The sequence below is a fragment of the Eleutherodactylus coqui genome, chromosome 4, assembly GCF_035609145.1.
Source record: "Eleutherodactylus coqui strain aEleCoq1 chromosome 4, aEleCoq1.hap1, whole genome shotgun sequence".
NCBI lineage: Eukaryota > Metazoa > Chordata > Amphibia > Anura > Eleutherodactylidae > Eleutherodactylus > Eleutherodactylus coqui.
In genome coordinates, this window is record NC_089840.1 from 292,608,113 (window position 1) to 292,635,659 (window position 27,547).

Below are 27,547 nucleotides of genomic sequence, written 5' to 3' on the forward strand. Positions count from 1 at the left end.
CCTTGGCCTTTGCCCACACCCTCATTTGGACGCCCACATCCACGTCCTCGACTTCGACCCTTACCCCTAGTCTTCATCATGTTGGGTAATGCACTTGGACTAAACGCTACACAAAATGCAAGTTATTTTGCGGATGCTGATAGGCCAAAATAGACACAATAAACAGTGTATACTGTTAGATTGCGGAGATTGACCGCAGGCAGATGCAGTTATACACTGTATAATACCAGCAGGCCCAAAAATAATTTAAAGTGTGTATACTGTTAGATAGCGTAGATGCACAGCACCAACACACAGGTATATAGCGTACACTTTCAGCAGGCAAAAAAAACTAAAAACATGAAAAATGATAGAAGTTTTGTTACTTCCTATCTACTCTCTGTACACCACTAGCAGTATACTGCATAAAACCGGTAACAGTATGCAGTATACAGCCGGGATGCTTGAGAATACTTTGTGTGCACTACTGGTCCCAGCCAGCCAAACTGCTGATGCACACAATGAGAGGAGTTGTAGTCCTAGAAAGGACTGTGGGTTCTTGGAGCAAGGATCCCTGCCTAACCGCAACCTGTACCCTACACTATTTCTTTCTCTATAGCAGCAGCTCTATCCCTCAACTCATGCAGCATGTGTGTGAGGCGAGCCTCAGGTGACCAGAGTTTTAATAGTCGGCAGTCACCTGATCAGCCCAGCCAGTCACTGCTAAGGATGTGCACAGGGTTGGCACGTCACAACAGGAGGTGGTAAAGCCTTCCCTGCATTTTTATTGGCTCAAATAACGAGTACTTCGAGTAGGCTAATGCTCGGACAAGCATGCTCACTCATCTCTAGTTAGTTCCTTTACAAAACCTTTTTCACATGCACAGACAATTATGTCATGGCACAAAATGTAACATATGCGCAATTCAAATATTTTTATTAATGTGAACAAAGCCACATAGATCAGATATGATTACATATATCAATATGTTTCACACCAGTATGTCAATTATGCATTAATCAAGCACAAATAGGGTAGATGTCCTGAAGTGCCATCCCTTGACGAGCAATCTAGATGAAACAAATAGAGAATAAACATTAAAAATCATCAAAAAGATGCATAATAAAATCAATACAAAAAACGCCATAAGAAAACCTACAGATAAGGAGCAGCATTGTATTATATATGTAAACCTGAGGGAGACAGTGCCAACTTGTGTATCCACTCTAGTTCTTTCCTCTTGAGGGTCCTCTCTCTGTCCCCTCCCCTAATACTTTTAGAAACAGTATCCATCACCCTAAAGCGAAGTTGGCTAATCGTATGGCCTCTATCATTAACCCCTTAATGACATGGCCTATTTTGGCGTTGAGGACCAAACATTTTTCGGTATTTTTTCATCTCCATTTTTCAACAGCCATAACTTTTTTATTTTTCCGTGAACGCGGCCGTATAAGGGCTTGTTTTTTGCGTGGCGAACTTTATTGGTACCATTTTTGGGTACATAGACTGTATTGTAAAACTTTTATTACTTTTTTTATGATCGTAGGGAGAGAAAACGCATCAATTCTGCCATAGATTTTTGCAGGGTTTTTTTAGAGCGTTAATTACGCAGCATAAATGACACTACATTTTTTTCTGTGGGTCGGTACGGTCACAACGATACCAAAATTGTTATTTTTTTTTAGGTTTTTCCACTTTTCCACAATAAAAGCGCTTTTTTTTGGAAATTAATATTTTTTTCTAAACTCACTGCATTCAGTCCTGTAACTTTTTTATTTTTCCATGGACAACACTCTGTGAGGGCTTATTTTTTGCGAGGCGAGCTGTAGTTTTTATTGGTACAAGTTTTGGGTACATACGTTTTTTTTAAATCACTTTTATTGCGTTTTTTTGGGTGCAAAATGCAAAAAATTAGCATTTTGCATCAGTTTTTTAGCGTTTTTTTTCTTCAACGCTTTTTGCCGTGCAGGATAAAAAGTGTGTTCAATGTATTGTACGCGTTGTTATGGACAATATCAATTCCAAATATGTGGGATTTTTTTAATGCTAATATAAGAAAAAGCATAAAAAATGGGGGTTTTAAACTTTTTTTTACATTGTAATTTTTTGATCTTTACTTTCCTCTTTTTTTTTTTTACAACATCTGTGTCCCTCTGAGGGACTTTCACCACTGCACTCCAGTGCGCTGCGATAAGGCATAGCCTTATTTCAGCGATCTTAGGCTATGGCAATACAGGACGCCGGTATCCGGCGTCCTGTTGCCATAGCAACCAGCCGGGCTCTCATGATAACATTGTGAGAGCCGGCTGGTTGTCACAGAGGGAGCGCCCTGCCGCGATCTACTTATGATGCCCCCCGCCGCCGCAGCGAGACGCCAGCTATCACTGAAAGCCGGCTCCTGCTGTGGGATAGCGTGAGATCTGCTATGATCTCGCGCTATCCCTATGACGTAAGGGTTCGTCATTTTGTGGGAAGTACCCCGCTCCCATGATGTACCCTTACGATTCTCGATCTAATCTCCATTGTGGTCTCCCTACATAGAGGAGACCACAAGGGCATGTCACTAAGTAGATGACAAAAGATGATGGATAAGTAAAGTGGCTCAGGATGCGATAGGACTCCCCGGTATATGGGTGATTAAATGCATCACCCTTCAGCATGTTTCCACAGCATGAACAACCAAGGCAGGGAAAATGTCCCCGCCTTGGATGTGAAAACACACGTTGGTTAGTCTTGTCTACCACTTTATAGGAGCTCACCAATCTGTCTTTGATGTTTCAACATCTCCTAAAAGCCATCATTGGAGGATTGGTGAAGTCCAATATTTAGGGACACTCCTTGCCCAAAATGGGCCAATGTCGTCTCAAAATACCTGATATTCTACTACTGAGGGGGTTGTATGTAGACACAAATGTTATCCAGGGGGGCTTTTCTTGTTTGCTCTGGGACTTCCTGAGATCCGTGCGACTCAGGGACCGGGCTCTCACTGCTGCTGGAAACACAAGATCAGGGGGATATCCCCTTTGTATACATTTTTGGCATTTAATTGCATATCAATATCCTCATCTCTCACAATCCTGCGAACCCTGAGCAACTGGCTCCAGGGTAACGACTGCAGGGTTTGCTTCAGATGACAGCTGCTATATAGTAATAGATTATTACGATCTGTCCACTTGCAGAATAGATTCGCCTCTAACCCAGTGTTCGTCCTAATCACCATTATATTCAGATACTAGATCCTATCCTGTGACCAGGACATCATAAATTTCAGCTCCGGTGAAATATTACTGATGGTATCATGGAATAACTCCAATTCTTCAATGGTGCCATTCCACAGCATAAAGATATCATCTGTGAAACGCCGCCATTTGCCCACTTTAGGCCATAGCTTAGATGTATAAATGCTGGTTCTCTTCACATGATTCATAAAAATATTTGCGTATGTGGGGGCCACGTTGGGCCCCATCGCAGTGAGCTGACGGGATGTCATGACGATGAAGACATACATTAACACACCATTGATGTAAGAGTGGCTGCGAGCGAGATATCGCGTTACAGCAGTAGTCCCGCGCATGCGCAGTAGAGTGAGGAAGATTCCCATTGAGAAAGAGTGAACTTTGGATTATCACCCGAGAAGCTGTGAATCCCGCACATGCGCAGAAGCCCATTCGGATGCCGGTGCCTTACTACACACTTTTAATCATAAGGTAGTGTTTACAGATGATGTGGCACATGTGCCTCCCGATGACGAGGGGAATATGGAGGTATTACACATATGTTTACTAATTAAGAAGTACTGATGTGATGGGGATTGGATATGTCTGATTAGTGACTAAGTATATAACTGAGATAATAGCATTGTATATGCGAACCAGCTTGAAAAGACCCATGCTGAGGGTGAAACAGTTGTAGCTGTATACCTTGACCAAAGAATGAAACTAAAGAAGCGATTTAATATAAAGGAAGAAATGTTGAGTATTTAATCTTCACACCACTGATGCTGCTTGCATGTATTGGAACTTGTGGATTGCTTTTGGGACTAGGATCCTGTCCTGACCTAGCGTGCATCTAATACCACTCCATCCACGACTGGAAGATTACTGAGTGTGGCTGACAATCTATATTTTCAGGTGACCTAATAACTATGCATAAATATATCAAGGGACAATACAGAGATCTCTCCCATCATCTATTATACCCAGGACTGTAACAAGGGGGCGCTCTAATAACTATGCATAAATATATCAAGGGACAATACAGAGATCTCTCCCATCATCTATTATACCCAGGACTGTAACAAGGGGGCGCTCTAATAACTATGTATAGATATATCAGGGGACAGTACAGAGATCTTCCCATCATCTATTTATACCCAGGACTGTAACAAGGGGCGCTCTAATAACCATGCATAGATATATCAGGGGACAGTACAGAAATCTCTCCCATCATCTATTCTACCCAGGACTGCAACAAGGGGGCTGGAGTAGGTTGGGAGTAGGTGGAGCCTTGCAGTCTGAGTAGACGTCTCTGGAGCCCTTTCCCTCTCCCTGGAGAGGTGAGGGGGCCTCCATGAGTGTGCAACCTAGCACATCCTCCACCGTTCCCCGGGTGAGACCAGCGGGGAATGACGGTGTGTTACTGGTCTCAGAAGGAGAAAGACTTAGAAGATCCCAGAGGCTGATGCAGCAAGACTCCATGGAGAGTGCAGGCCAACCTGCAAAGAAAGGTGAGTCTTCCCAAGGACGGGATGGTGGTAATTCCCTTATCCAGTACAAGGGGTGGGGTGAGCGCCGTCCCGGGGAGACCACCGACAAGTTTAGTACCAGAATTCATCTATGTACAAATGAATTTGAGGCATGCGGTCAGAAGCTTAAAAAGCTGCAGATGGAGCTGAAATCTTTGAAGGCTCGGGCAGAGACTGCTGCAAGGAGAAAGGACCGTGTTACAATATCAGAAGAGATGGGGAAGGTGAGAGAGGCCATTAAGCTTTATTCTACTAGAAAAGAATACATTTTACAGAATGCTGGTGGATTTAAAGAAAGACTGAGCAACCAAGAGAGATTCGACAGCATGAGGAACCTCTCTGGGAAGGAGTTAGCAGTGACCTCGGTGTCTGACAGTGAGGAGGATGAGGCAGGTGTAATGGCGTCTCCAGGTGTGATGTCCTGCAGGGCGTCTCCAGATCTATCACCTGTGGAGATTTCCCAGCCCATCCCCCCCCCCCAGGCAGCCCATCCCCCCCCAGGCAGCCCAGCCCAAGGCTGAGTGCTTCTGACTCCTCAGATGAGGAGGAAAGGGAGGGAGAAGGTGGTTATTTAATGGCAGAAATTAAAAGAATGGAATCCCCTACTAATACGTCCAAACTTTCTTTTGGGGACGACCTACCTGAGGAGGGCAAAGAAAGATCAGGAAAAGGCAAGCAGAAGAAAAACAAGAAGAAGAAGCAATTACAGGTCGTATGCACACGTTTTGTACCATTTCCTAGCCCCTCTGGTCAAACAGACTCGGCATCTGTGGTGGTCCCGGGAATGGATCAGAGGGAGAGAATCTTTCCCAGCAGCACCCAGGGGAAGGATGGGAAAGACCCCCCTGCTCAGCCGACCCCAGTACCAGTAATGGTGTTGGATGCTGAGCAGGGAGGGAAAGGTATGGCATCCGATTTTAGTCAGGCACCTGCGGTGGGTGTTGAGACTCCCATGGACTGCACGCTCGCGGGTGGCGTGCCGTCTTCCGACATAGACCCCGCCCTCCGGAGCACGCAGGCATCCGGGGAGGGGGTGCAGGCTATCACCTTGTCAGAGGTGAATCTTGATGCCCGGAGCAGGCAGACATCAGCGGCGGTGTCAGAGTCTGGGAGCGGGATCGCAGCTGCTCCGGCAGTAGTGGATCCAGAGTCACAGGAGGGGAGGAGAGGATATCTGGGATGGTAGTGGCAGGTGCAGTGGGATGGGAAACCGTGAGTGATATAAAGAGTGTTTCTTCTGAATTAGGAAAGTCAGGAGGGTGTCCGGCTATGCAGACTAGCCCGGCCATTATAAGGGTGACCGGGGGGTCCATGCAGGGTGTAGTTTGGTCCTAGATTGTGGGGAGAGGCTCAAAACCTGGTCACCTCCTCTGCCGATGTACAACAGCCGGAGTCTAGGGATGGGAGGGCGGTTTGTCCAGAAAGGGATGCTGTGGGGATGATTGCCCACCCATCTGGTGCTATGGTTAGTGGTGCTGCGTCTTCAGATGGTTTTGGTGGAGATGCTGCATTATCTACAGATAATAGGACTGGTGCCCAGGAACAGGCCAGGCTGATGTTGCCGTAGTGGGGAGTGCGGTGGGGGCTGTGTCTGACCCATCTCCCCTCCCGGTGGTGCCTGGCCCCAAAAGTTATGCTGGAGCGGTTACGGGGGGGGGGGGGGGCAGAGAGGCCTTTTTCCCGTGGGGCTGGACAGGGAAATTTACAGCGGCGTCTCTTGGAGGCCCTGAGGCGGGGAGAAAAGACGGCCAATATAGAGGGTGAGCAGGTTAACCTCGAGTTGTGGATCCAGCGGCATGGACTTGGGGCCTTCCGAGAGAATAGAGGGAATTGGTCACTCCCAACAAGCGGGCCATCGGGGGCCAGAAGGAATGTAGTCCGTCTTCGACATATAGGTAGCAGAGATACATGCCCAAAACGGGGAAAGGTGGTTGAGCTGCTGCTGAATATGGGCTTCAGGGCATATGACATCTTTGCCCTGATCCATCCATGTGGCACCTCGGAGTTTGATATCAGCTTTGTTCGGTCAGAAGGTCTTGAACTTTTCTGGTCGAATTATGAGCTGGTTCAGACTAGGCCCGACTGGCGGGATTTCGAGGTGATTCCCGTTTCCCGCCAGGACACGGTGAAGTCAGTGACCGTTTTAACCCGTAATGAGTCACTGTCGTTCATTGACATCATGACCTGGATATCTCGTTACGGGGAGGTGCAGGGCAACCCCACAAAGAACCATGACGAGTACGGCATCTGGTCTGGAGCCTGGACTATCCTGGTGAAATTGAGGCTGTCGGAAACTCTTTTACCCACATTCCTTCCTCTGCTTTCTTGGGAAGAGATAGGATCCTGGCCTTTTACCAGGGGCAGCCAAAGGTCTGTCACAAGTGCGGTGACCCCACACATTTCAGTGCGGCATGTACCAAACTGATGTGTACATTGTGTGGGGGAGAGGGTCACCATGCCGCCTCGTGTACAGACATTCGCTGCAACCTGTGTGGTGTCCTAGGACACCCCTTCAGTCGCTGTCCTCAGCGTGCCCGTGCTGATGTTGCTCCTGATCTGACTGGGGTACCCCGGGGCAGCGAGGCCTCAGCTGGAGAGGGGGAGGGCGGATGTAGGGGGTCTGGAGGTCCGGTGATAGAAAAATGTGGAAGAGTGAGTAAGACCAGACAGCAGATGTCTCGAAAGGAGGCAGGGGAAGGGGGGAGGGGAATCCAGTAGGATGACCCTGGTCCCTGTTTCCCAAGGGCCAATGACCACCTCTGAGGACATAAGGGGCAGCGATTTAGAGGAAGTAGGTCAGGATACTGGCGAGAGAGGACGAAAGGTCCAGTTCCCTATCAAGTTCCCATCCAGAAGACAGTTTGGATGAGGAGAGTAGGGAATGGCAAAAGGAAAAACGTAAGAAGGGTAAACAGAATAAAGAGAAGGGGGAAAAGAAATCTTCTCCCCCCTCCAGGTCAGATGCTAAAGGAGGACCAAACCGGCTCCCCTCTGGTCATCTTAACAAACCGCTTTCAGACTCTGGAAGGAGGCGACCCTAAATCCTCCTCATTAGAGGAGGAGGAGGGGGAGCCAAGGAATAGAGTAGTGCCAGTGGGGGACGTCGCTCCCCTCCCCCCTGGGGGGCCACAAGTTCCTCCGGGGGTTAGGGGAGACTCAATGCCACGGGACAAAGGTGAGGGCTCCTCTCCGAATGTGGAGGGGGGTTCGCAAAAAGAAATAATCATGTAAAAAATATAAATATTGTAGAAATGGATATGTCGGAGTGTTTAAAAAGGGGTGGTAGGGATTCTGGTGGGGAATCAGGTAATGTAAAGAAGAGAGCTGTCCAACTCGATCACCCTTGATGGCGGCACTCACCCCGTTGACGTTGGCGACCATTAATGTCGCTAGCATTAAGTCTGATATGGCTCGCTTTATGGCCTTTGATTTTTTTCAGCCAGAATGAAGCTGATATTTTGTTTTTGCAAGAGACCAGGCTAACAGACCTGGCCAGTATCCATAAAGCAAAGAGGGAGTGGACTCATGGGCCCTCCTATTGGTCTCTTGCGGCCGAACCATATAGCGGGGTGGCGGTTCTTTTTAAAACCGCAGCGGTTGAATGCAGACGGGTAATCGAGGTGGAAATGGGGAGGTGCTTGGTCTTGGACGTCCTTATGAGAGGTCAAGAGCTTCGGCTCATAAATATTTATGGTCCTCAGAGCAAGAACGAGAGGAAGGACCTCTTCATAAGGATTAAGCCCTTTCTTTTTACGAGTCGACTGGTGATCTTTGGCGGAGACTTCAATAATGTCTTGAGGCTCTGTGATAGGGGAGGTGCCAGAGACAAGTTGGCTTACGACAGCGTCGCTTTGAATAATATAGTGAGTGAGGCTCGCCTGGTGGATGTCCACGTTCGGCACACCACAGGCGACACGGGGTTCACTTTTTATCGAGGTAGTTGTAGATCTAGAATAGATAGGTTTTATTTAAAGGAGGAGGCTGTCTCCTCACCAATTCTGGTGGTGGAGGTGGAATTCTCCGATCACTGTTTAATTATGTTTTCTCTGAATGTTTCAGAAACCCCTCGGATGAGAAGAGGTTTATGGAAGTTAAATTTGGCACTCCTGGAGGAGGAGGAAATAAGACAGTCCTTTGAGGATTTTCTGCAGAGCCAGCTTCCACTGATGGGCCTTTGTAACAGTAAGTCAGAGTGGTGGGAGATCTTCAAGAAACGGATTGCAAAATATTTCCGTGAGCTCTCAAACCTCAGAAGTTTGACCCAGTGCCGTTTATATCAAGCTTTGAGGAGGAAACTCGAGCAAATTGTCTCGACTGGGGGCAGCCGTGAGGAGGCCTCCAGGGTGAAAGCCTTGCTGAAGGGATGTCAGTATGATAGGCACACATCTTTAGTTTTTGAGAGGGATTTCGGGAAATTCCGCTCGCCCGACCCCTACAGAAATTGTAAGTTGTCAGTGAATAGTAGGTTGGTAACGGGTCTGGTTGATAGTACAGGATCTCTGAAAAGGTCCAGTTCAGGGATCCTGGAGGTCGTCAGATCTTTCTACTCACACCTTTTGGCAAGGAAGGATCTAGATCGAGTCAAGATGTCGGCTTTCCTGGCTGATACCATCCCTGAGCAGGGGGTGGCATCGTCGCTTGACATTTTGACGGAACCGATCAGGGAAGAGGAAGTGAGACTAGCCTTTGATGGGCTTGCGCTCAAGAAAACGCCAGGTCCGGATGGCTTAACATCCGAATTTTATAAGACCTTTAAGGAGCTGTTGGCTCCCCTGTTGACCGAGATATTTAATGAATGTCTATCCTCGGGCATTCTGCCAGATTCAATGAGGAGGTCGGCCCTGATCATTTTGTCAAAGGATAAAGATCCAGCCCGGATTGAGAATTGGTGTCCCATAGCACTTCTCAATAGGAACCGAAAGGTTCTTGCAAAGATCATTTTTAACAGGCTGGTGCATTTTGCACCCAAACTACTTTCGGGGGACTAGCACTGCTCTGTTCCTGGCCGAAGTACTTTCAGTGCTGTACTGTGTGTCCGGGAGGCTGTGGAACAGGGTAGGGTCGGTAATTGGAAACGGTTCTTGCTGTCCTTGGATCAGGCCAAGGCCTTTGATAGGGTTGACCATGAGTACCTCTGGTCAGTCCTTCTGAGATATGGTTTACCAATAGGGTTTATTGATTGGCTTAAAGTTTTGTATGCAGGGGCTGAGAGTTTCCCGCTGGTGAACGGTTGGGTCGGGCGCCCCTTTGGGGTGGGGTCCGGTGTCCGCCAGGGTTGTCCTTTGAGCCCATTGCTATATGTGTTCGCAATTGACCCCTTTTTAAGGCGGTTGAGTGGCGGACCATTGGCGGGGGTCGGGATGGGCCTGGAGGGGCCGGAGTCTGCACTTAGGGCGGTGGCCTACGCTGTCACTGTCTTTGTCTCGTCCAAGGAGGAGGCTGGATGGGTGATGTCGGAGGTGGTTAGGTATTCAGAGGCTTCCGGATCACGAGTCAATTGGGACAAGTGTGAAAGTCTCTGGCTGGGGGGAGGAGATCCTGATTTCAGTCTCCCGGAGCCTCAAGAATTTGCAAAAGTTTTAGGCATCCAATTTGGCCAGGGTGATTACCCAGGGAGGTAAACTGAAAGATGCCAGTCAGAAGGTTGACCAGTGGAAGGGATGGTCTTTGTCCCTGAGAGACAGGGTTAGCCTTATCAAGACTTTCCTGCTCCCGTTGTTAATCTATTTGGGCAGTGTATGTATCTTGCCGGAGCCTCTCTGGACACGGGTCTATAGTCTGTTCTTCCAGCTGTTGTGGGGGAACCTAGTAAAGCGGGAGGTCACAAACCGCACAAGGAGACTAGGGGGGTTGTGTATGGTCAACCTCGTGGTATTCCTAGTAAATACCTTTCTTAAAACCAATATAGCAAACTTCTGGAATACAGGAAGGGCTCCTTTGTGGGTAGTCTCCTCTAAGGCATGGTTTCAGCCTTTCTTCCAGGAATGGGACACAGGAGGGCGTGTGAAAGATTTTCGTTCAACCCATGGACATCTCCCGGCTTACGTTGCACCAGTTCTGAAGGTTATCCATCGCTGGGGCTTGGGAGCTGAGGAGATTAGGACTCTGTCAAGGAGGTTCCTTGACAATAGGGTTCTGGTCACCTGCTTCCAAAATCCACTGGCCCTCAGGGACTGCCCAGGTCAGGACCTAGAGGTAGGGTTAGTTTTGTTAAATTCAGTAAGGGTCCCATTGAAGTTTTGGGATTTGGCCTGGCGCTCCTTCCATGGTAAGTTGTATGTGAGGGATAACTTGAAGTACAGAAAGGTGGAGGAGAGGGACTGTCCCCGGGAGGAGTGTGGCTCTGTAGTGGAAACTATGGAGCATTTCTTACTTCAGTGTCCCTTTAATACAGAGGTCTACAGAAGGGTAGGGGCTTCCATCGGTTGGCCTAGGCTGGCTGTCCTCTCCTATCCTGAGTGGGCCTATGGGGCATTCAGAGATCTGGGTGGACGGGACAGGTGCACATTATATCTAGTTAGTCTAGTGGTTAGGTACTACACGTGGCACGCGCGGTGTTTAGTTTCGACGCGTCAAAAAATCCTCCCTGTGGATGTGGTGTGTAGGGACATCCTCTGTGACCTGGTGAAGGTGCGTTCTTTGGAGTTCAACAGGTTGGGTGCACTCAGGGCCTCTCGCCTATGGAGGGGTCTTTCTTTTGGAGTGCCCTAGCCTGGGGTCTCCTTTCCCAGTGATGGGCTAATTTTATTCTATTCACTTGATAGCTTTTTGTTTTAGTAAATAGAGGAAGAAAAGAGGGCTTGTAAGCACTGAACTTGAGCTTCCTAATGGTATAAGGTGTGTGGTATGTAGGGTATAAGGTGTCGTATTAGTATAAACTAAGAAGAAGAAAGTATAAAAATAAATAAATAAATAAATAAAAAAAATAAAAAATTTAAATTAAAAAATAAAATAAAATATGTATGTGTATAAATATATGTATATTATTAAAAAAAAAAAGGTTTATATTTCTGTCTATTTTTTCTGTAGGCGGGTATTTGGGTTATGTTTTCTTTTTGAGATATGGTTTTGTTTTTAGGTTTATATTTAAGCCACAGGGGGGAGAAAAGAAGAGGGGGTAAAAAAACCCCCAAAAATACGCGTGTGTGTGTATATATATATTGCGTATGGTAAACTGTATTATGGAGAGTATAATTATCACAAATGAATAATGATGTATATATTCAAGTTGTAAGAGAGATGGGTCAGTGCAGCTTCTGCCGTGGCTTCTGCTACAATTTCTGTAACACATCTTTGTGCAGCATTGGTCTTGGTGGGGTATGACCTCATTAGTAAATGCATCCTTTTCTATTCTGTTTCCGGATGGACGGTAAATACCTGAGGAACACCTGGAGTCCGAAAAAAAGGTCTCTAACCAGAAAAGATCTGGCTTACAAGGAAGTCTGAAGTGGGCGCATACTGGAGGTCCGATGGATACAGTTTGAAGCAAACCTGTTTATGTTGTCTTGGACATTTCTGTTGTTTTCTTGGCTTAGTCCAAAAGGCTTGTTTTGTTATGTTTTTCATTTTTCTAATAAAATAGTTACAGAGATCTCTCCCATCATCTGTTATACCCAGGACAGTAACAAGGGGGCGCTCTAATAACTATGTATAATATATCAGAGGTCAGTACAGAGATCTCTCCCATCATCTGTTTTACCCTGGACTGTAACAAGGGGGCGCTCTAATAACGGTGTATAATATATCAGGGGTCGGTACACAGATCTCTCCCATCATATATTATGCCCTGGACTGTTATAAGGGGGCGCTCTAATAACAAAGTATAGATATATCAGGGGACAGTACAGAGATCTCTCCCATCATCTATTATACCCTGGACTGTGACTGTAACAAAGTGGCACCCTCTACATCTAGATGAAAGAAGGTTTCTACACCAACATAGAAGGGGGTTCTTTACTGTAAGAGCAGTGAGACTATGGAACTCTTTGACTGAGGATGTGGTGATGGCGAACTCGATAAATGAGTTTAAGAGTGGCCTGGATGCCTTTCCTTATTACATTACATTATTAAATATTATAATCACTAATTACTCCAGAAGAGTCGGTGATCCGGGGATTATTCTAATTGCCAGATTAGATTACAGTCAGGAAGAACGTTTTTCCCCTTAAATGGAGGGAAACTGGCTTCTACCTCATTGTTTGTTTGTTTTTTTACTTCCTCTGGATCAACATTGGCGGGATGAATAAGCTGAACTAGATGGACATGTCTTTTTTTGGGCTAATATGCTATTTTACAATGGATGATCCTGGACCCAGATACCTGAACCAGTACCCCCTCCTACTATGTCTAAGCTATAACACTGGGGCGTATTATGTGACAGAAGGGCTTTTAGGTCCTGATGGCATGATGTATTATCCTGCTGCAATATCCCAGCATTGTGGGGGACATGTAGGCCATGAATGGCTGCAAATGGTCACCAAGCAGTGAAATGTAGCAGGCACCAATAACTGACGAGTTTAGGTGACACAGTATACCAAACCTCACGAGCCCAGGTGAGGTGCTGTGTCCGGTGCTGTGATAATAACAGAGGCGCTCTGGTGGTCTTTTGCACCCATATCCCATCAAAGCTAAAGAACGCTGTGCTGACCTGCAGGATGAGTGTGTGGGGTCTCCTGCACTGACTGTGGATGGGATTTCTGGTGGAGTCGCTTGTCTGTGGCTGTTGGTGAACACTGTAATGTCCACTGGGAGTAGTAATGCCTTCCATGATATATTCCTAGTAAACACATGACACTGGGTATCGAGAAATGTTAACCCTTTCCAATCCAATGTCGGGCCTGCCCCGACATCATCATTTCCCTCCACAGCTCCGATGTCGGGGCAGGCCCGATACTGCAGTGCAGGAGTGCATCTGCACCCGATCATCAGACACATCGGGTGCAGATACACTCCTGCACTGGTCCACATCAAGGACCCCTAAAGAGAAGGCAGAAATTGTTTTTTAACCCTTTCTGCCTTCTCCTTTACACATTACATAGCGCTCAATTAGAGCTATGTAATGCACAGATTCCGGCCGGCGATCATGTGACCGCCGGTGTTAGCTCACCCCCAGCGGTCACATGAACGCCGAGCCGGGAGCCTGCACCGTGGGGAGACCCGTTTACCTGTCCGGCGTCTTCCGCATTCTCTCCTTCTGCCTCCCGGCCCGGCGATCATGTGACCGCCGGGTGCCACCTGACCCCAGCGGTCACATGATCGCCAAGCCGGGAGGCAGAAGGGAGAAAGCGGAAGACGCCGGACTGGTAAACAAGTCCCCCCATGGTGCAGTGAGCACGTGCACCGTCCTGAACTCTGTCAGTTCAGGAGGGTGCAGGGAAAATGTATTTTTTCTCATTCATTCTCCCCAGCTCCAATTTATTTGGAGCTGGGGAGAATAGATGAGAAAAAATAAATGGATTGGAAAGGGTTAAATACCTCATAACTTCAGAAGATGGAAAAGCTCATCCATCTGGCACCTACAATTATAAGGAACTCCAATAATTCATGCTGCCATGCCATGACTAATACTGGTGAGGGTGTTTAGAAGGCATCTAATGAGGTAACACCACTTCATCATCAATTTACATACTGTTACCCCAGGACTTTTTCCATGCCCGTGTCATAGGATGGAAATGTACCAATAATGGGGGACAGTGAAGATGAAGAACAGAAAGAGCAGATCTGGAGACTAGAGGACAATGCATTGTCACTGCAGTACTATGGATCCAGCTCTCACCTCTTAACAGGTCACCAAATAACTGATTGTCTTCTCCTCCTCTGCAATTAAATAAAAGAAAATACAAGTCAGGACAGCTGGACAAGCAAAGCAACAGAAGCCACCAGCCAGACAATAACATATCTGATGGAAGGGAGTGACATGACTATGGACTCCTCGTGGGCAGTGCCCAACAGTGCATCTCATGGTAAAGTCAGGCTACCTTCATACCATCATCATCATCATCACATTATATAAACCAGAGCTCTGACCACTGCTATTAATCATGCAGGAAACAAATAGTCCCCATTGGTGGCTGATGGTTATAGACAGAGTGGGCACAGCAATCTTAGCAAATAAGGGCACCGTGACCATCCGCTTGGTTCTTCCCTTAGATGGGATTGGAGTGGACAAACACCGGGTCCTTCATGGCTAACATAGTTTGCATATTGTGGGGTCAACCAGCTCCAGAGTGATGCCCCATAGATGCCAGCTAGGGGTCTCTCTAGGGTATGAATGCCTCTGCGGGTCTATGTTACCTTTCATGTAGTAATCAAAGATACTAATCATGGCCGGTTTCAGACCGCTCACTGGAACCTTCCGTTCGGCATGAATCTCCAGGGTCTGTGTCTGATTGGTGACCTGAGAAAACAGGAGAGAGATGCTGAGGATTTACATGACTATACATTATTGTATCAGAAGACTCGGACATTTCTGCTTCATGCTGTTCTGTTTATTGTCCGGGTTGCTACTTATATTTTATATGCTTCAGTGCTGATTGCTGTTTTTTCCTCTTTTTATTGCTTTCATTATGATGTTTTTTTACTATGGACCCCAGGTCATCAGGTCAGCTCAGTGTCCTGTATGTCACGCACAGAGAAGTGGAGACCCTACTCCCCAATCTCTCCCTCACACTGCACACAGAGAGAAGAGGAGACCCTGCCCCCCTACCTCTATCTCGCCCATACACGGCACCCACAGAGAAGAGGAGACCCTGCTCCCCTACATCTATCTCGCCCATACACAGCACCCACAGAGAAGAGGAGACCCTGCTCCCCTACCTCTATCTCGCCCATACACGGCACTCACAGAGAAGAGGAGATCCTGCTCTCCTAACTCTATCTCTCCCATACACTGTACACAAAGGAAAGAGAGAAAAAAAAATCTCAGCGCTCAAGGATAAGGGTACCAGTTGATGAAAAGTGTAGCAAATGGTATGGTAATAGACTTACTTCACGGAGGTGTCCGTGCCCAGACGCCTCCAATCCCAGCAGATATATAAAACAAGATCCTTCGGCAATGGATCTTGCTTTATATATCTGCTGGGATTGGAGGCATCTGGGCACGGACGCCTCCGTGAAGTAAGTCTATTACCATACCATTTGCTACACTTTTCATCAACTGGTACCCTTATCCTTGAGCGCTGAGATATTTTTTTCTATTTCCTTTATATTTTCTCCACCATTTATATGTCTGGAGCTTTCTCAAGCCGCTCTGCAGCATCATCATTACCTGCATGAATTTGGGTACACATCATCTTCACATCAGGATCTACATTCTTTTTCATTACTGTATCATTCCCTTTGATACAGTATTATCTATGGTCATCTGAACAGTGAGCGCCACCTATTTAACAATAATACACTGTACACAGAGAGGAGATCCTCACTTGTCTCTCCTATACACTACACACATAGAGAAGTGGAGATCATGTAGCATGAGACAACAGTACTCAATGACCACTCCGCCTGCTTCTGGTAATCTGTCTTGGTTCCTGCTGCTAGAGACAGACTACACAAGGCAGCAGGCAGTAGACATCAAGTTATAAGGAAGGGAGCCCCCTAGCGGTCAGCACTTTAGAGAGATTCTTCAGCACAAAATTGTCATTTCAGGTAAGTAAAGTGATTTGCAGTTTTGCTTGTTGTCACATTGGTTGTCATATAAGTACAAGTTCATTAAGAAGTTAGTGACCAGGTAAAGTGATATGGTGGAGCTCTGCTTTAATAGTGAACCCCGGGTCTGTTGCTGCAGCGTCATGGGAACGTCTCACCTTTTCTATGTAGATGGACACACTATCTTCACCCTTCTCCACTCTGTTCACCATCGGAAGTTTCATCAGCTGCAACAAATAACCGAATATTACACATCTTACATCGGAGACTGAAGACCGAGAACTGCAGGTACTGAAGGCCACACGGTTGTCCATTAACCCCTTAGTGACCTGCCTATTTTGTGCCTTAAGGACCCAGCGGTTTTCATTGTCGCATTGCTGGAGCCGTAACTCGTTAACATAGTTTCTATGGGGGCCTGTTTTCTGTGGGACGAGTTGTATATTTTAATGGCTGCACTCTGGGGTACATATAATATGCTGGAGAACTTTTGTTACTTTTTTTTTTTTTTTTTAGGGGGTGCGGGGAGGGGTGGGATGGAAATCCCTACAGAAATACTGCCTCTCTGTATTGCTTGATTCTAAGACCGATTCTTATTTTGGAGAAGTGTGAGGGTGGCGAGTTTGTATGTTATTTTATTGTTAGGACACAACGGGGCCTCATTCATCACTCAGTGGGCAAGGCCTGTAAGTGACTCAGAGGGCACAGTGGGGCCTATAAAGGACTGAGGAGCCACATGGAGCCTATAAAGTACTGAGGAGGCCCAGTAAATGACTCAGGGGGCTCAGTGGAGCTTATAAATGAATCAGGGGACACAGTGGGGCCTTACTAACTGCTCTAATGGCACAAAGAACCTTGTAAATAACAAAGGGAGCACGGTAGGGTCTATAAATTACTAAGGGAGCACAGTAGGGTCTATAAATTACTAAGGCAGCACAGTAGGGTCTATAAATTACTAAGGGAGCACAGTAGGGTCTATAAATTACTAAGGGTGCACAGTAGGGTCTATAAATTACTAAGGGAGCACAGTAGGGTCTATAAATTACTAAGGGAGCACAGTAGGGTCTATAAATTACTAAGGCAGCACAGTAGGGTCTATAAATTACTAAGGGAGCACAGTAGGGTCTATAAATTACTAAGGGAGCACAGTAGGGTCTATAAATTACTAAGGGAGCACAGTAGGGTCTATAAATTACTAAGGGGGCACAGTAGGGTCTATAAATTACTAAGGGGGCACAGTAGGGTCTATAAATTACTTAGGGAGCACAGTAGGGTCTATAAATTACTAAGGGAGCACAGTAGGGTCTATAAATTACTAAGCGAGCACAGTAGGGTCTATAAATTACTAAGCGAGCACAGTAGGGTCTATAAATTACTAAGGGAGCACAGTAGGGTCTATAAATTACTAAGGAAGCACAGTAGGGTCTATAAATTACTAAGGGGGCACAGTAGGGTCTATAAATTACTAAGGGGGCACAGTAGGGTCTATAAATTACTTAGGGAGCACAGTAGGGTCTATAAATTACTAAGGGAGCCACTGTGATTGTTGCCCAGAAGCACATATAAACCTGGAGCTGGCCCTGTCTTCACACACCGACCACACGTGGATCCCCGAGCACATTGAAATCTGCAGTTTAGGCCAGAGGAAGGATTTACATCAGGATTATCTTTTTAGTGCTTGTAAAATACATCCGGTGAACTTACATCACTTGCCGACTTCTCCCCGAGCTCATAGCCGGACAAGAATTTGACTTCCAGAAGAGCCATGTTAGTACACGGACGTCCTCCTTTATAGCTGCGGAGTCAGAGGAGAACAGGAACAGACTTATATACAACAGTATCTGAAGGCCACACTGACTAAAGGCATGAATGTAAGGAAAGGATTGTGTCTGCAGCTCTCGGCGTGATTGGAGTATACGATAGGAAGTAACTGCAAAATTATGATTGCAGCTCTGGAGGTGACTGTAAGAGCTGATATAACTGGGTGGGCTGTGACGGTCTAGAATATGGTCTTCCTTATAGATGACGTTTCTTACCTGAACTCCACCCCTATCACCATTTTGTCACCTTTCATGCACTGAGGTTTCGCTGACATGTCAAAGGCATCTTCCTTGGCGGCAGGTAGAGCGTTATGTACCTGAGTGACCTGTGCAAACGTAAGAACATTAGAAACCCAGCAGGTAAGAATAAGAGACAAAATCCGACTCCCCCTCCCCATCTATATGAAGGGGTGGTCACCACACCGTCCGTACCTGCGCAACTACGATTCCTCTCCCAGTCACGGTTATCGTGTACTCTCCGGGGATTTCAGGTAATTGAATCTTCTGCTGGAGCAGGCGGTTGTCGTCATCCACATGGAAGCGGTGCTGGAAGCCTTTCTCATTCGTCACTTCTATGGTCGTTTTTCCACCTTTCACCATGGTATGACTTGCAAACATGGACATTGCTTGAAGAGCGACCACTGTGTCCTGAGGACGAGAGACGGGCGAAACGCTCAAACGTGAGGTGTGGGGAAAGAGTGTGAAATACACGTACTGTACGTCACTAATAATACTTACAGATGTAGCAAACGTTAAAGGGGTTTTCCATGGAAAATACTACTAATGACCTCAGGATAGGTTATCAATAGTTGATCGGCCGGGGTCCATCGCTCGGGATCCTGATCGATCAGCTGAGCGGTTGCATGCTGTCAGCGCCGCAAAAATAAAGGGGTCGGGGGTGAAGCAGCGGCAGTCTCGGCGCTGACTTCTGTGTAGCGCCCGTTACTTACAACTGCAGGCACGGCTCGTGTTCATTTCAGTTTGAGCCATACAAGCGCCGGCCACTACACAGAGGTCGGCACGTAGACTTCCACTGCTTCAGCTCCCACCTCTGTGTTTTTGCGGTGCTGACAGCATGCGCCCGCTCAGCTGATTGGGCGTGATCCAAAGCAACGGATCCCGGCCGATCAACTATTGATGACCTATCCTTAGGATAGGTCATCACTCGTATTCTCGCTGGAAAACCCCTTTAATAAAACACTAAACACATTTAAGGGGTATTCCGAGACCAAAGTCAGATTCCAAAATAGTCATAAATCATCCCACAGGGCTCCAGTAAATCCATCCATTACCTTTCCTCAGCTTCTCTGCTCTCCTTATTCTGCAGCATCCACAGTGCTCTGTTCTTTACATCAGTATTTCCTGTTCACAGCCCTGCTGTGCTTCTCTACTACATCTCCCATAATCCTCTGGGCTGCACCTCTGCCTATTCACTCTGCATCCTCCTCCCACACCCAAAGCTCATGAATACTAAATCCCACCCACTAACCCAAAGATAATCATTTTGCGCCTCCTGCCAAAAAAACTACTGTTTTTGGACCAAATTAATGTAAATGCAGAGTACCCATAAGCCAAGATTTGAACCCCGGTCTGACATGTTGAAGACACCATTATTAACCCCTCTGTGACTGCAACACACCTTTTTACTGACCTCACTAATGGGCTTTAAAGCTGCACATACATTTTTTTAAGGGAGTGGCTTAGCTGATTACTGACAGCCAGGCTGCTGCTCTCATTGGCAGTAGTGGAGAAACCTCAGATCTAGGCAGTTTAACTCTTTACATGTCACAATCAATACCAACTGCAGCATGAAAGCAGAACACAGGGGATCCTTGTGTCACCCATTGGCACGCTGCAATGCGATCGCAATGGGTTCCCATGGCAGACAGAACCTTGACAAGGGCTTGCATGTCTGCCATGTAACTTAGCTTATTAGGTCCTGCCTCCTGCAGAGTCTAATAGGCTGCTGTTATAGGCTTAGTAGAATGCACTACATAAGTAATGCGGTGTACTATTCTAGTGATCGAACTATCGCATCTTCAGGTCCCCTTCAGAGACTAAAAAATGGTTTAAAAAAATGTAATAAAGTTTAATTTAAAGAAACATAATAGGTAATACCGTGTTTGTAAAATGTAATTGTTCTTAGTAAGAAAAACCAAGTAATCTTGTAGCTATAAGACATTTTAATGGCAGCAAAAAATACATGATGTTATAGCGAGCTTTCAGACCTCACAGGGTCCTTCCTTAGGCAAAATGGAACAAATTTAATGACGTATTTCAGAATACACATGATCACATGGGAGGGCAGGAACATGGTGAACTTAATCTGCACTCAATAAATACCAAAAACAGAGGGTAAGAGGGCACAGACATGTTGGGATGAACAGCATTTAGATAAGTAGCAGGGAGGGAAGACCATAAAAGTAAATGATCAGTGCAGTGACAATGAATGTGAAAGGAATGTGAAATCTCTCCTTCAGACCTGCAAACAAAGGAAATGGAACAATACCTCTGCAGCGCCACCTATTGGATGGCAGCATTTCTTCAAACCAAAGTATGAGTTTTTACCAAGTTTGTAAAATAATGATTGAGAATAGCACCCCTCCTGGGTGCTCTCCTTGGGGAGAGATGATGCCATCCTCTGACGCACCCATCCCCCAGGCGTTCCCACACATACCCTGGGTGCCCACCCCAAAGGACACCCCTCTTGTCCTCTTTCAGACCTTTCAAAGTCTCCACTGATGCAAGAACCCCTTTCCGAGGTTCATTCCATTTTTGAGGGTATCAAAAATGTCCATAAATTTATACTCCAAAATTCTTTTTGACATTGCAGCTTGAATTTGCTCTTCAGTAACTCTCATCTGTTCCATGTTGTATCCGTGACCACAAAAATGTTTTTACACAGGTAGTTCAGTCGTTTCCCCTTTAATTGTGTGGCAACGAGATCTCATCCTGGCTCTCAGTTTTTGTCCAGGATGAGAGCTCATCGCCACACAATGGAAGACCATAATAGACAGAGCAATATAAAGTTTTGGGGTATCTCAGATAACGTTAGTCCAACAGAATTAAAGGACTTTCTGAACCAGCTAATGAAAAAGCTTTTGCCAGCTAACCCTACTCAGGAACTCATTATAGATAGGGCACATTGCCTAGAGAAACCAAAATTCCTCCATGATAATGTTCCTCATGCTGTCATAGGAAGGATTACTTTCTACCATATTAAGGAGGCTCTCATGTTTGCTTCCAGAAAAGGCTGTGGTGTTACTTGGCCCGTTAGCAAATATCCAACTATTTGCTGTTTTATCCTCAATTGCAATACAAGCCAGAAAAGCTTTCCCACACATTACAGCCATGTTTAGGCTGGGAAAATGTTGTATAAGTGGGGCTTTCTTACAAACTTTATATTACACAAAGATGGTATCTCTTACACTTTCTACAAACCAGATGATGGTGAAAAAATGCTGGGAGCTAAGCATTCTAGAAAACCCACAGAACAACCTAGCAAAAACCACTCCCAGGTGGCCTCAGGATAGGAAACTGTCTTCTGCAACTCACTGAATCATTGACAAAAGTATTCCAGGATGGAGGGTGTGATGTAGAGACTGCTAGGCCGTCAGACATTATGTGTATGTCAGGCCCTAGACGTGTCTCAGCATGCATTTTATATCAGCCCAGTCAGGCCAGGCTGTATGGCATCCATGTTGTGTGCAGTTAGCTAGCATTTGTCAGTACCCTGGGAAAGCTGAATATATTCTTTGTTTTAATCTCCCTTCCTTTCCTCATATTTGTCCAGGTCTTTTAATGTACAAGAGGCCAGGAAAGACTTTGTTGCAATAGCAATAAAACTAGCTAGTGACAGGGAGATGCTAATTGACCACCCACCAATGTAGATTGATACCTTTGGTGTTTCTCATAGATATTCTGACTGCACAATTCACATCAGAAGGAAGTCTTTTAATAAACGATATTTTGTTGTGTGTAGGTCATAGCCCAATATGGAATATATTTTCAGAATCGGGCAGGCCAGCTAAACAAAATCCACACATGTTGCGGTACGAGCTCAGTATCACCCCAAATGGCATATCTGTGTACCTGGGCATAATTTACGTTTCACGCTTGATAGAATAGATAAAATCATGACTAGAAATATGCCGGACCTATATTCCCGATCGGAGGGCCTCCCGCCGAGATATGACTGAAATGGGGAACTATGATTTTCCAGAGCCTGTATGACTCCCACCCACCTCTCTCCAAATGACCCTCAGAGGGGGCAAGAAGAAGGTGTGTTTGGGGGAACCCTTTATAATTTGGGACTCTACAGATCTAAATTGTCAGACCATGGAGATATGCTGCTGCATATGAACTGTCCTATTTTTGCTTTCTGGAACTCTGCCGAAGAGACGCTTTGGGCCGTGTCTCCCAAAATCGGATAACTTTCTTTTAATTTCTTCCTGTTTATTTTAAAATACTGTCTTGTTGTGTATTAATACGGTGTTCCCTTATACTCACATGTAACATATTTTTCTGTATACCTTTGTGTGTGTGTGTATGTGTATATATATATATATATATATATATATATATATATATCATCTGCATTGCTAGTCTTTTTCTAGAATAAATCTACAATTTATTAGTTAAGCCTTGTCTATTTTAAAACCAATCATAACTCCAAGGATTGTATTCATAATTCATGAGTCTGGGTTCCAGCTACCCATAATAGCTGGTGGTGGCAGTGTGCATGTGCGTGGCATTGTAGACTGCGGGAGCCGTTGGAAGGGATCAGGTGGCGATTTGAGCTTTTGCTTTGCATGCGTGCAGAAGCCCAGAAAGCTGGATAAAAATCAGCCTGTATTCTAACGAATCCAAACTCGCAATCTCGCTAGAGTAATTGATCGAGGCTCTGCTGTGACAGTTGGTAGTGGCAAGTGCGCTTGGAACAGTCGATCCGTGAGTAATCAAGAACAAAGGCAGGATCGACAGGTATCACCCCTCCCTCTCCATAACAGAGGGTGACCCTTCATCAGGTACACTCTCTGCTCCTCCTAGTTGAGCAGGCTTTGATTCCTGCTAGTACAGATGTGTTTTCTGTTGCCTTTATTTAAGCTCTTGCTGTTACAGAGCATTATGTTTAGAGAAGGTTTCTCAGTTGGCCTTCTTCTATGCCAATCTTAGACAATTTTGTTTGTAATAGTTCTCTTTGTTTCCCTTTCTCCCTATTCCCCTTTAAAATTTGGCAGTGCTCTGAGGGTCCACTTTACTTGTGATTCATTTCCATGATTAATATGTCACTTAAAAATTGTTCTCTTAATCCTAAAGGGCTGAATTCACCATTTAAGAGATCCTCGGTATGGAGAGGTGTATTGCATGACAAGGTTGACATTTTAGGCATTCAGAAGATGCACTTTGTGTGCACATCGTGTCCTATTTTCTCACACAGGATATTCCCCAATATCGAGCTTACCAACATGCAATTTTTACAGCGATGCGTTTTTGATTTAAAAAATTGCATTGTTTCTGTGAAATTGCGATCTTCACAAGCATATTTTGTATATAAATAAAATGTTTGGTAGGATAAGGATGAAAAAAAAAAAATTTTCACTTGAAATAATCAAGAAAGGCGGGAAGGTTGTATAATAGTGAAGTCTTATTCTATATTAGTCCTGGATGTTCCCTTGGGGGTACAAGGGAGGTCTCATACTGTGGTGGGGCAAAAGGAAGCCCTCATACTGTAGTTCGGGCCCCATGAACTCCTTATACTGTGATGAGAACACTAGTGAGGCCTCATACTGTGGTGAGGTACAACAGAGGCCTCATACTCTGGTGGGGGGGGCACTTGGGAGGCCTCATACTGCGGTGGAGGTGTGGTTGCTGTGATTTGGATAAGAAAGAGTTAACACAAATAAAATAGTGTGTTGTAAAAAGGAGGTCAAAAAGTATGCCTATTTTAGGACAGGAGATGACACAGCAGTTGTAGGGTTAAAGAGTTACTGCGCTTGTGCAATACTGTAGTGAAATGTAACCCATCAGTCTGTTATTAGATAATTAATGAATATCTTTGTGTGGATTGTATAAGAGTATGTTTCCTTTTGTTAGAAGTTCAGTCTTTTGGAAAATATTCCAATTGAATATATACATGTGCAGGTACAATAAAATGTCTATGCTTCCTGAGCACTACAGAGGCGTCATAGTGTTCTGGGAGCACTACAGAGGACACATACTGTTCTGGGAGCACTACAGAGGCCTCATACTGTTCTGGGAGCACTACAGAGGCCTCATACTGTTCTGGGAGCACTACAGAGGCCTCATACCGTTCTGGGAGCACTACAGAGGCCACATACTGTTCTGGGAGCACTACGGAAGACTCATACTGTTCTGGGAGCAGTACAGAGGCCACATACTGTTCTGGCAGCACTACAGAGGCCACATACTGTTCTGGCAGCACTACAGAGGCCACATACTGTTCTGGCAGCACTACAGAGGAGATATACTGTTCTGGGAGCACTATGAAGGCATCATACCGTTCTGGGAGCACTACAGAGGCGTCATACTGTTCTGGGAGCACTATAGAGGCCTCATACTGTTCTGGGAGCACTACAGAGGCCTCATACTGTTCTGGGAGTACTACAGAGACCTTATACTGTTCTGGGAACACTACAGAGGCCACATACTGTTCTGGGAGCACAACAGAAGCCTCATACTGTTCTGGGAGCAGTACAGAGGCCACATACTGTTCTGATAGCACAACAGAGGACACATACTGTTCGGGGAGCACTACAGAGGCCAAATACTGTTCTGGGAGCACGACAGAGGCTACATACTGTTCTGGGAGCACGACAGAGGCCACATACTGTTCTGGGAGCAGTACAGAGACCACATACTGTTCTGGGAGCACTACAGAGGACACATACTGTTTAGGGAGCACTACAGAGACCTTATACTGTTCTGGAAGCACTACAGAGGCCACATACTGTTCTGGGAGCAATACAGAGGCCAAATACTGTTCTGGGAGCACGACAGAGGCTACATACTGTTCTGGGAGCACGACAGAGGCCACATACTGTTCTGGGAGCACGACAGAGGCCACATACTGTTCTGGGAGCAGTACAGAGACCACATACTGTTCTGGGAGCACTACAGAGGACACATACTGTTTAGCGAGCACTACAGAGACCTTATACTGTTCTGGAAGCACTACAGAGGCCACATACTGTTCTGGGAGCACTACAGAGGCCACATACTGTTCTGGGAGCACGACAGAGGCCACATACTGTTCTGGGAGCACTACGGAAGCGTCAAACTGTTCTGGGAGCACTACAGAGGCCACATACTGTTCTGTGAGCACTACAGAGGCCACATACTGTTCTAGGAGCACTACAGAGGCCACATACTGTTCTGGGAGCAATATGGAGGCCTCATACTGTTCTGGGAGAACTACAGGGGCCTCATGCTGTTCTGAGAGCACTACAGAGGACACATACTGTTCTGGGAGCATTACAGAAGCCTCATACTGTTCTGGGAGCACTGCAGAGGCCACATACTGTTCTGGGAGCACTACAGAGGTCACATACTGTTCTGGGAGCACTACAGAGGCCACATACTGTTCTGGGACCACTACAGAGGCCACATACTGTTCTGGGAGCAGTACAGAGGCCTCATACTGTTCTGGGAGCACTACAGAGGCCTCATACTTTTCTGGGAGCACTGCAGAGGACACATACTCTTCTGGCAGCACTTCAGAGGCCTCAAACTATTCTGGGAACACTACAGAGGCCACATACTGTTCTGGGAGCACTACAGAGACCTCATGCTGTTCTGGCAGCACTATGAAGGCCTCATACTATTCTGGCAGCACTACGGAGGCCTCATACTGTTCTGGGAGCACTACAGAGACCTCATACTGTTCTGAGAGCACAACAGAGGACACATACTGTTCGGGGAGCACTACAGAGGTCACATACTGTTCTGGGAGCAATACAGAGGCCAAATACTGTTCTGGGAGCACGACAGAGGCTACATACTGTTCTGGGAGCACGACAGAGGCCACATACTGTTCTGGGAGCAGTACAGAGGCCACATACTGTTCTGGGAGCACTACAGAGGACACATACTGTTTAGGGAGCACTACAGAGACCTTATACTGTTCTAGAAGCAATACAGAGGCCACATACTGTTCTGGGAGCACTACAGAGGTCACATACTGTTCTGGGAGCACTACAGAGGCCACATACTGTTCTCGGAGCACTACGGAGGCCTCATACTGTGCTGGGAGAACTACTGAGGCCTCATACTGTGCTGGGAGACCTACGGAGGACACACACTGTTCTGGCAGCACTATGGAGGCCTCATACTGTTCTGGGAGCACTACAGAGGACACATACTGTTCTGGGAGCAGTATAGAGGCCACATACAGTTCTGGGAGCACTAAAGAGGCCTCATACTGTGCAGGGAGCACTATAGAGGCCACATACAGTTCTGGGAGCACTAAAGAGGCCTCATACTGTGCTGGGAGCACTATGGAGACCTCATACTGTTCTGGAAGTACTTCAGAGGCCTCATACTGTTCTGGAAGCACTACAGAGGTCACATACTGTTCTGGGAGCACTACAGAGACCTCATGCTGTTCTGGAAGGACTACAGAGGTCACATACTGTTCTGGGAGCACTACAGAGACCACATACTGTTCTGGCAGCACTATGGAGGCCTCATACTGTTCTGGGAACACTACAGAGGCCACATACTGTTCTGAGAGCACTGCAGAGGCCACATACTGTTCTGGCAGCACTATGGAGGCCTCATACTGTTCTGGGAACACTACAGAGGCCACATACTGTTCTGAGAGCACTGCAGAGGCCACATACTGTTCTGGGAGCACTACAGAGGCCTCGTACTGTTCTGGGAGCATTACAGAGGCCACATACTGTTCTGGGAGCACTACGGAGGCCACATACTGTTCTGGGAGCACTATGGAGACCTCGTACTGTTCTGGGAGCACTACAGAGGACACATACTGTTCTGGCAGCACTATGGAAGCCTCATACTGTTCTGGGAAAACTATGGAGGCCTCATACTGTTCTGGGAGAACTACAGAGGTCTCCTACTATTCTGGGAGAACTACAGAGGCCATATACTGTTCGGGGAGTCCTGCGGAGACCTCATACTGTTCTGGGAGCACTACGGAGGCCACATACTGTTCTGAGAGCACTACGGAGGCCACATACTGTTCTGGGAGCACTATGGAGGCCTCATACTGTTCTGGGAGCACTACAGAGGACACATACTGTTCTGGCAGCACTATGGAAGCCTCATGCTGTTCTGGGAAAACTATGGAGGCCGCTTACTGTTCTGGGAGCACTACAG

At 46.4% G+C, this 27,547-nt stretch overlaps 1 protein-coding gene across 1 annotated transcript in view; it reads right to left on the minus strand.

Annotated features, from left to right (window-relative positions):
- Window positions 1-939: 939 nt before the first annotated feature.
- LOC136626791 (alpha-2-macroglobulin-like protein 1) overlaps window positions 940-27,547 on the minus strand; it is a 93,909-nt gene continuing 67,301 nt past the window's right edge. The window contains exons 14-20 of the mRNA XM_066601797.1: window positions 18,620-18,835; window positions 18,404-18,513; window positions 18,072-18,162; window positions 16,529-16,597; window positions 15,018-15,120; window positions 14,500-14,540; window positions 940-1,050 (exon numbers count right to left, since the gene is read on the minus strand). Coding sequence (XP_066457894.1) covers window positions 14,503-14,540; window positions 15,018-15,120; window positions 16,529-16,597; window positions 18,072-18,162; window positions 18,404-18,513; window positions 18,620-18,835 — 627 coding nt within the window. The 3' untranslated portion in view covers window positions 940-1,050; window positions 14,500-14,502. The remainder of the gene's footprint in view (window positions 1,051-14,499; window positions 14,541-15,017; window positions 15,121-16,528; window positions 16,598-18,071; window positions 18,163-18,403; window positions 18,514-18,619; window positions 18,836-27,547) is intronic.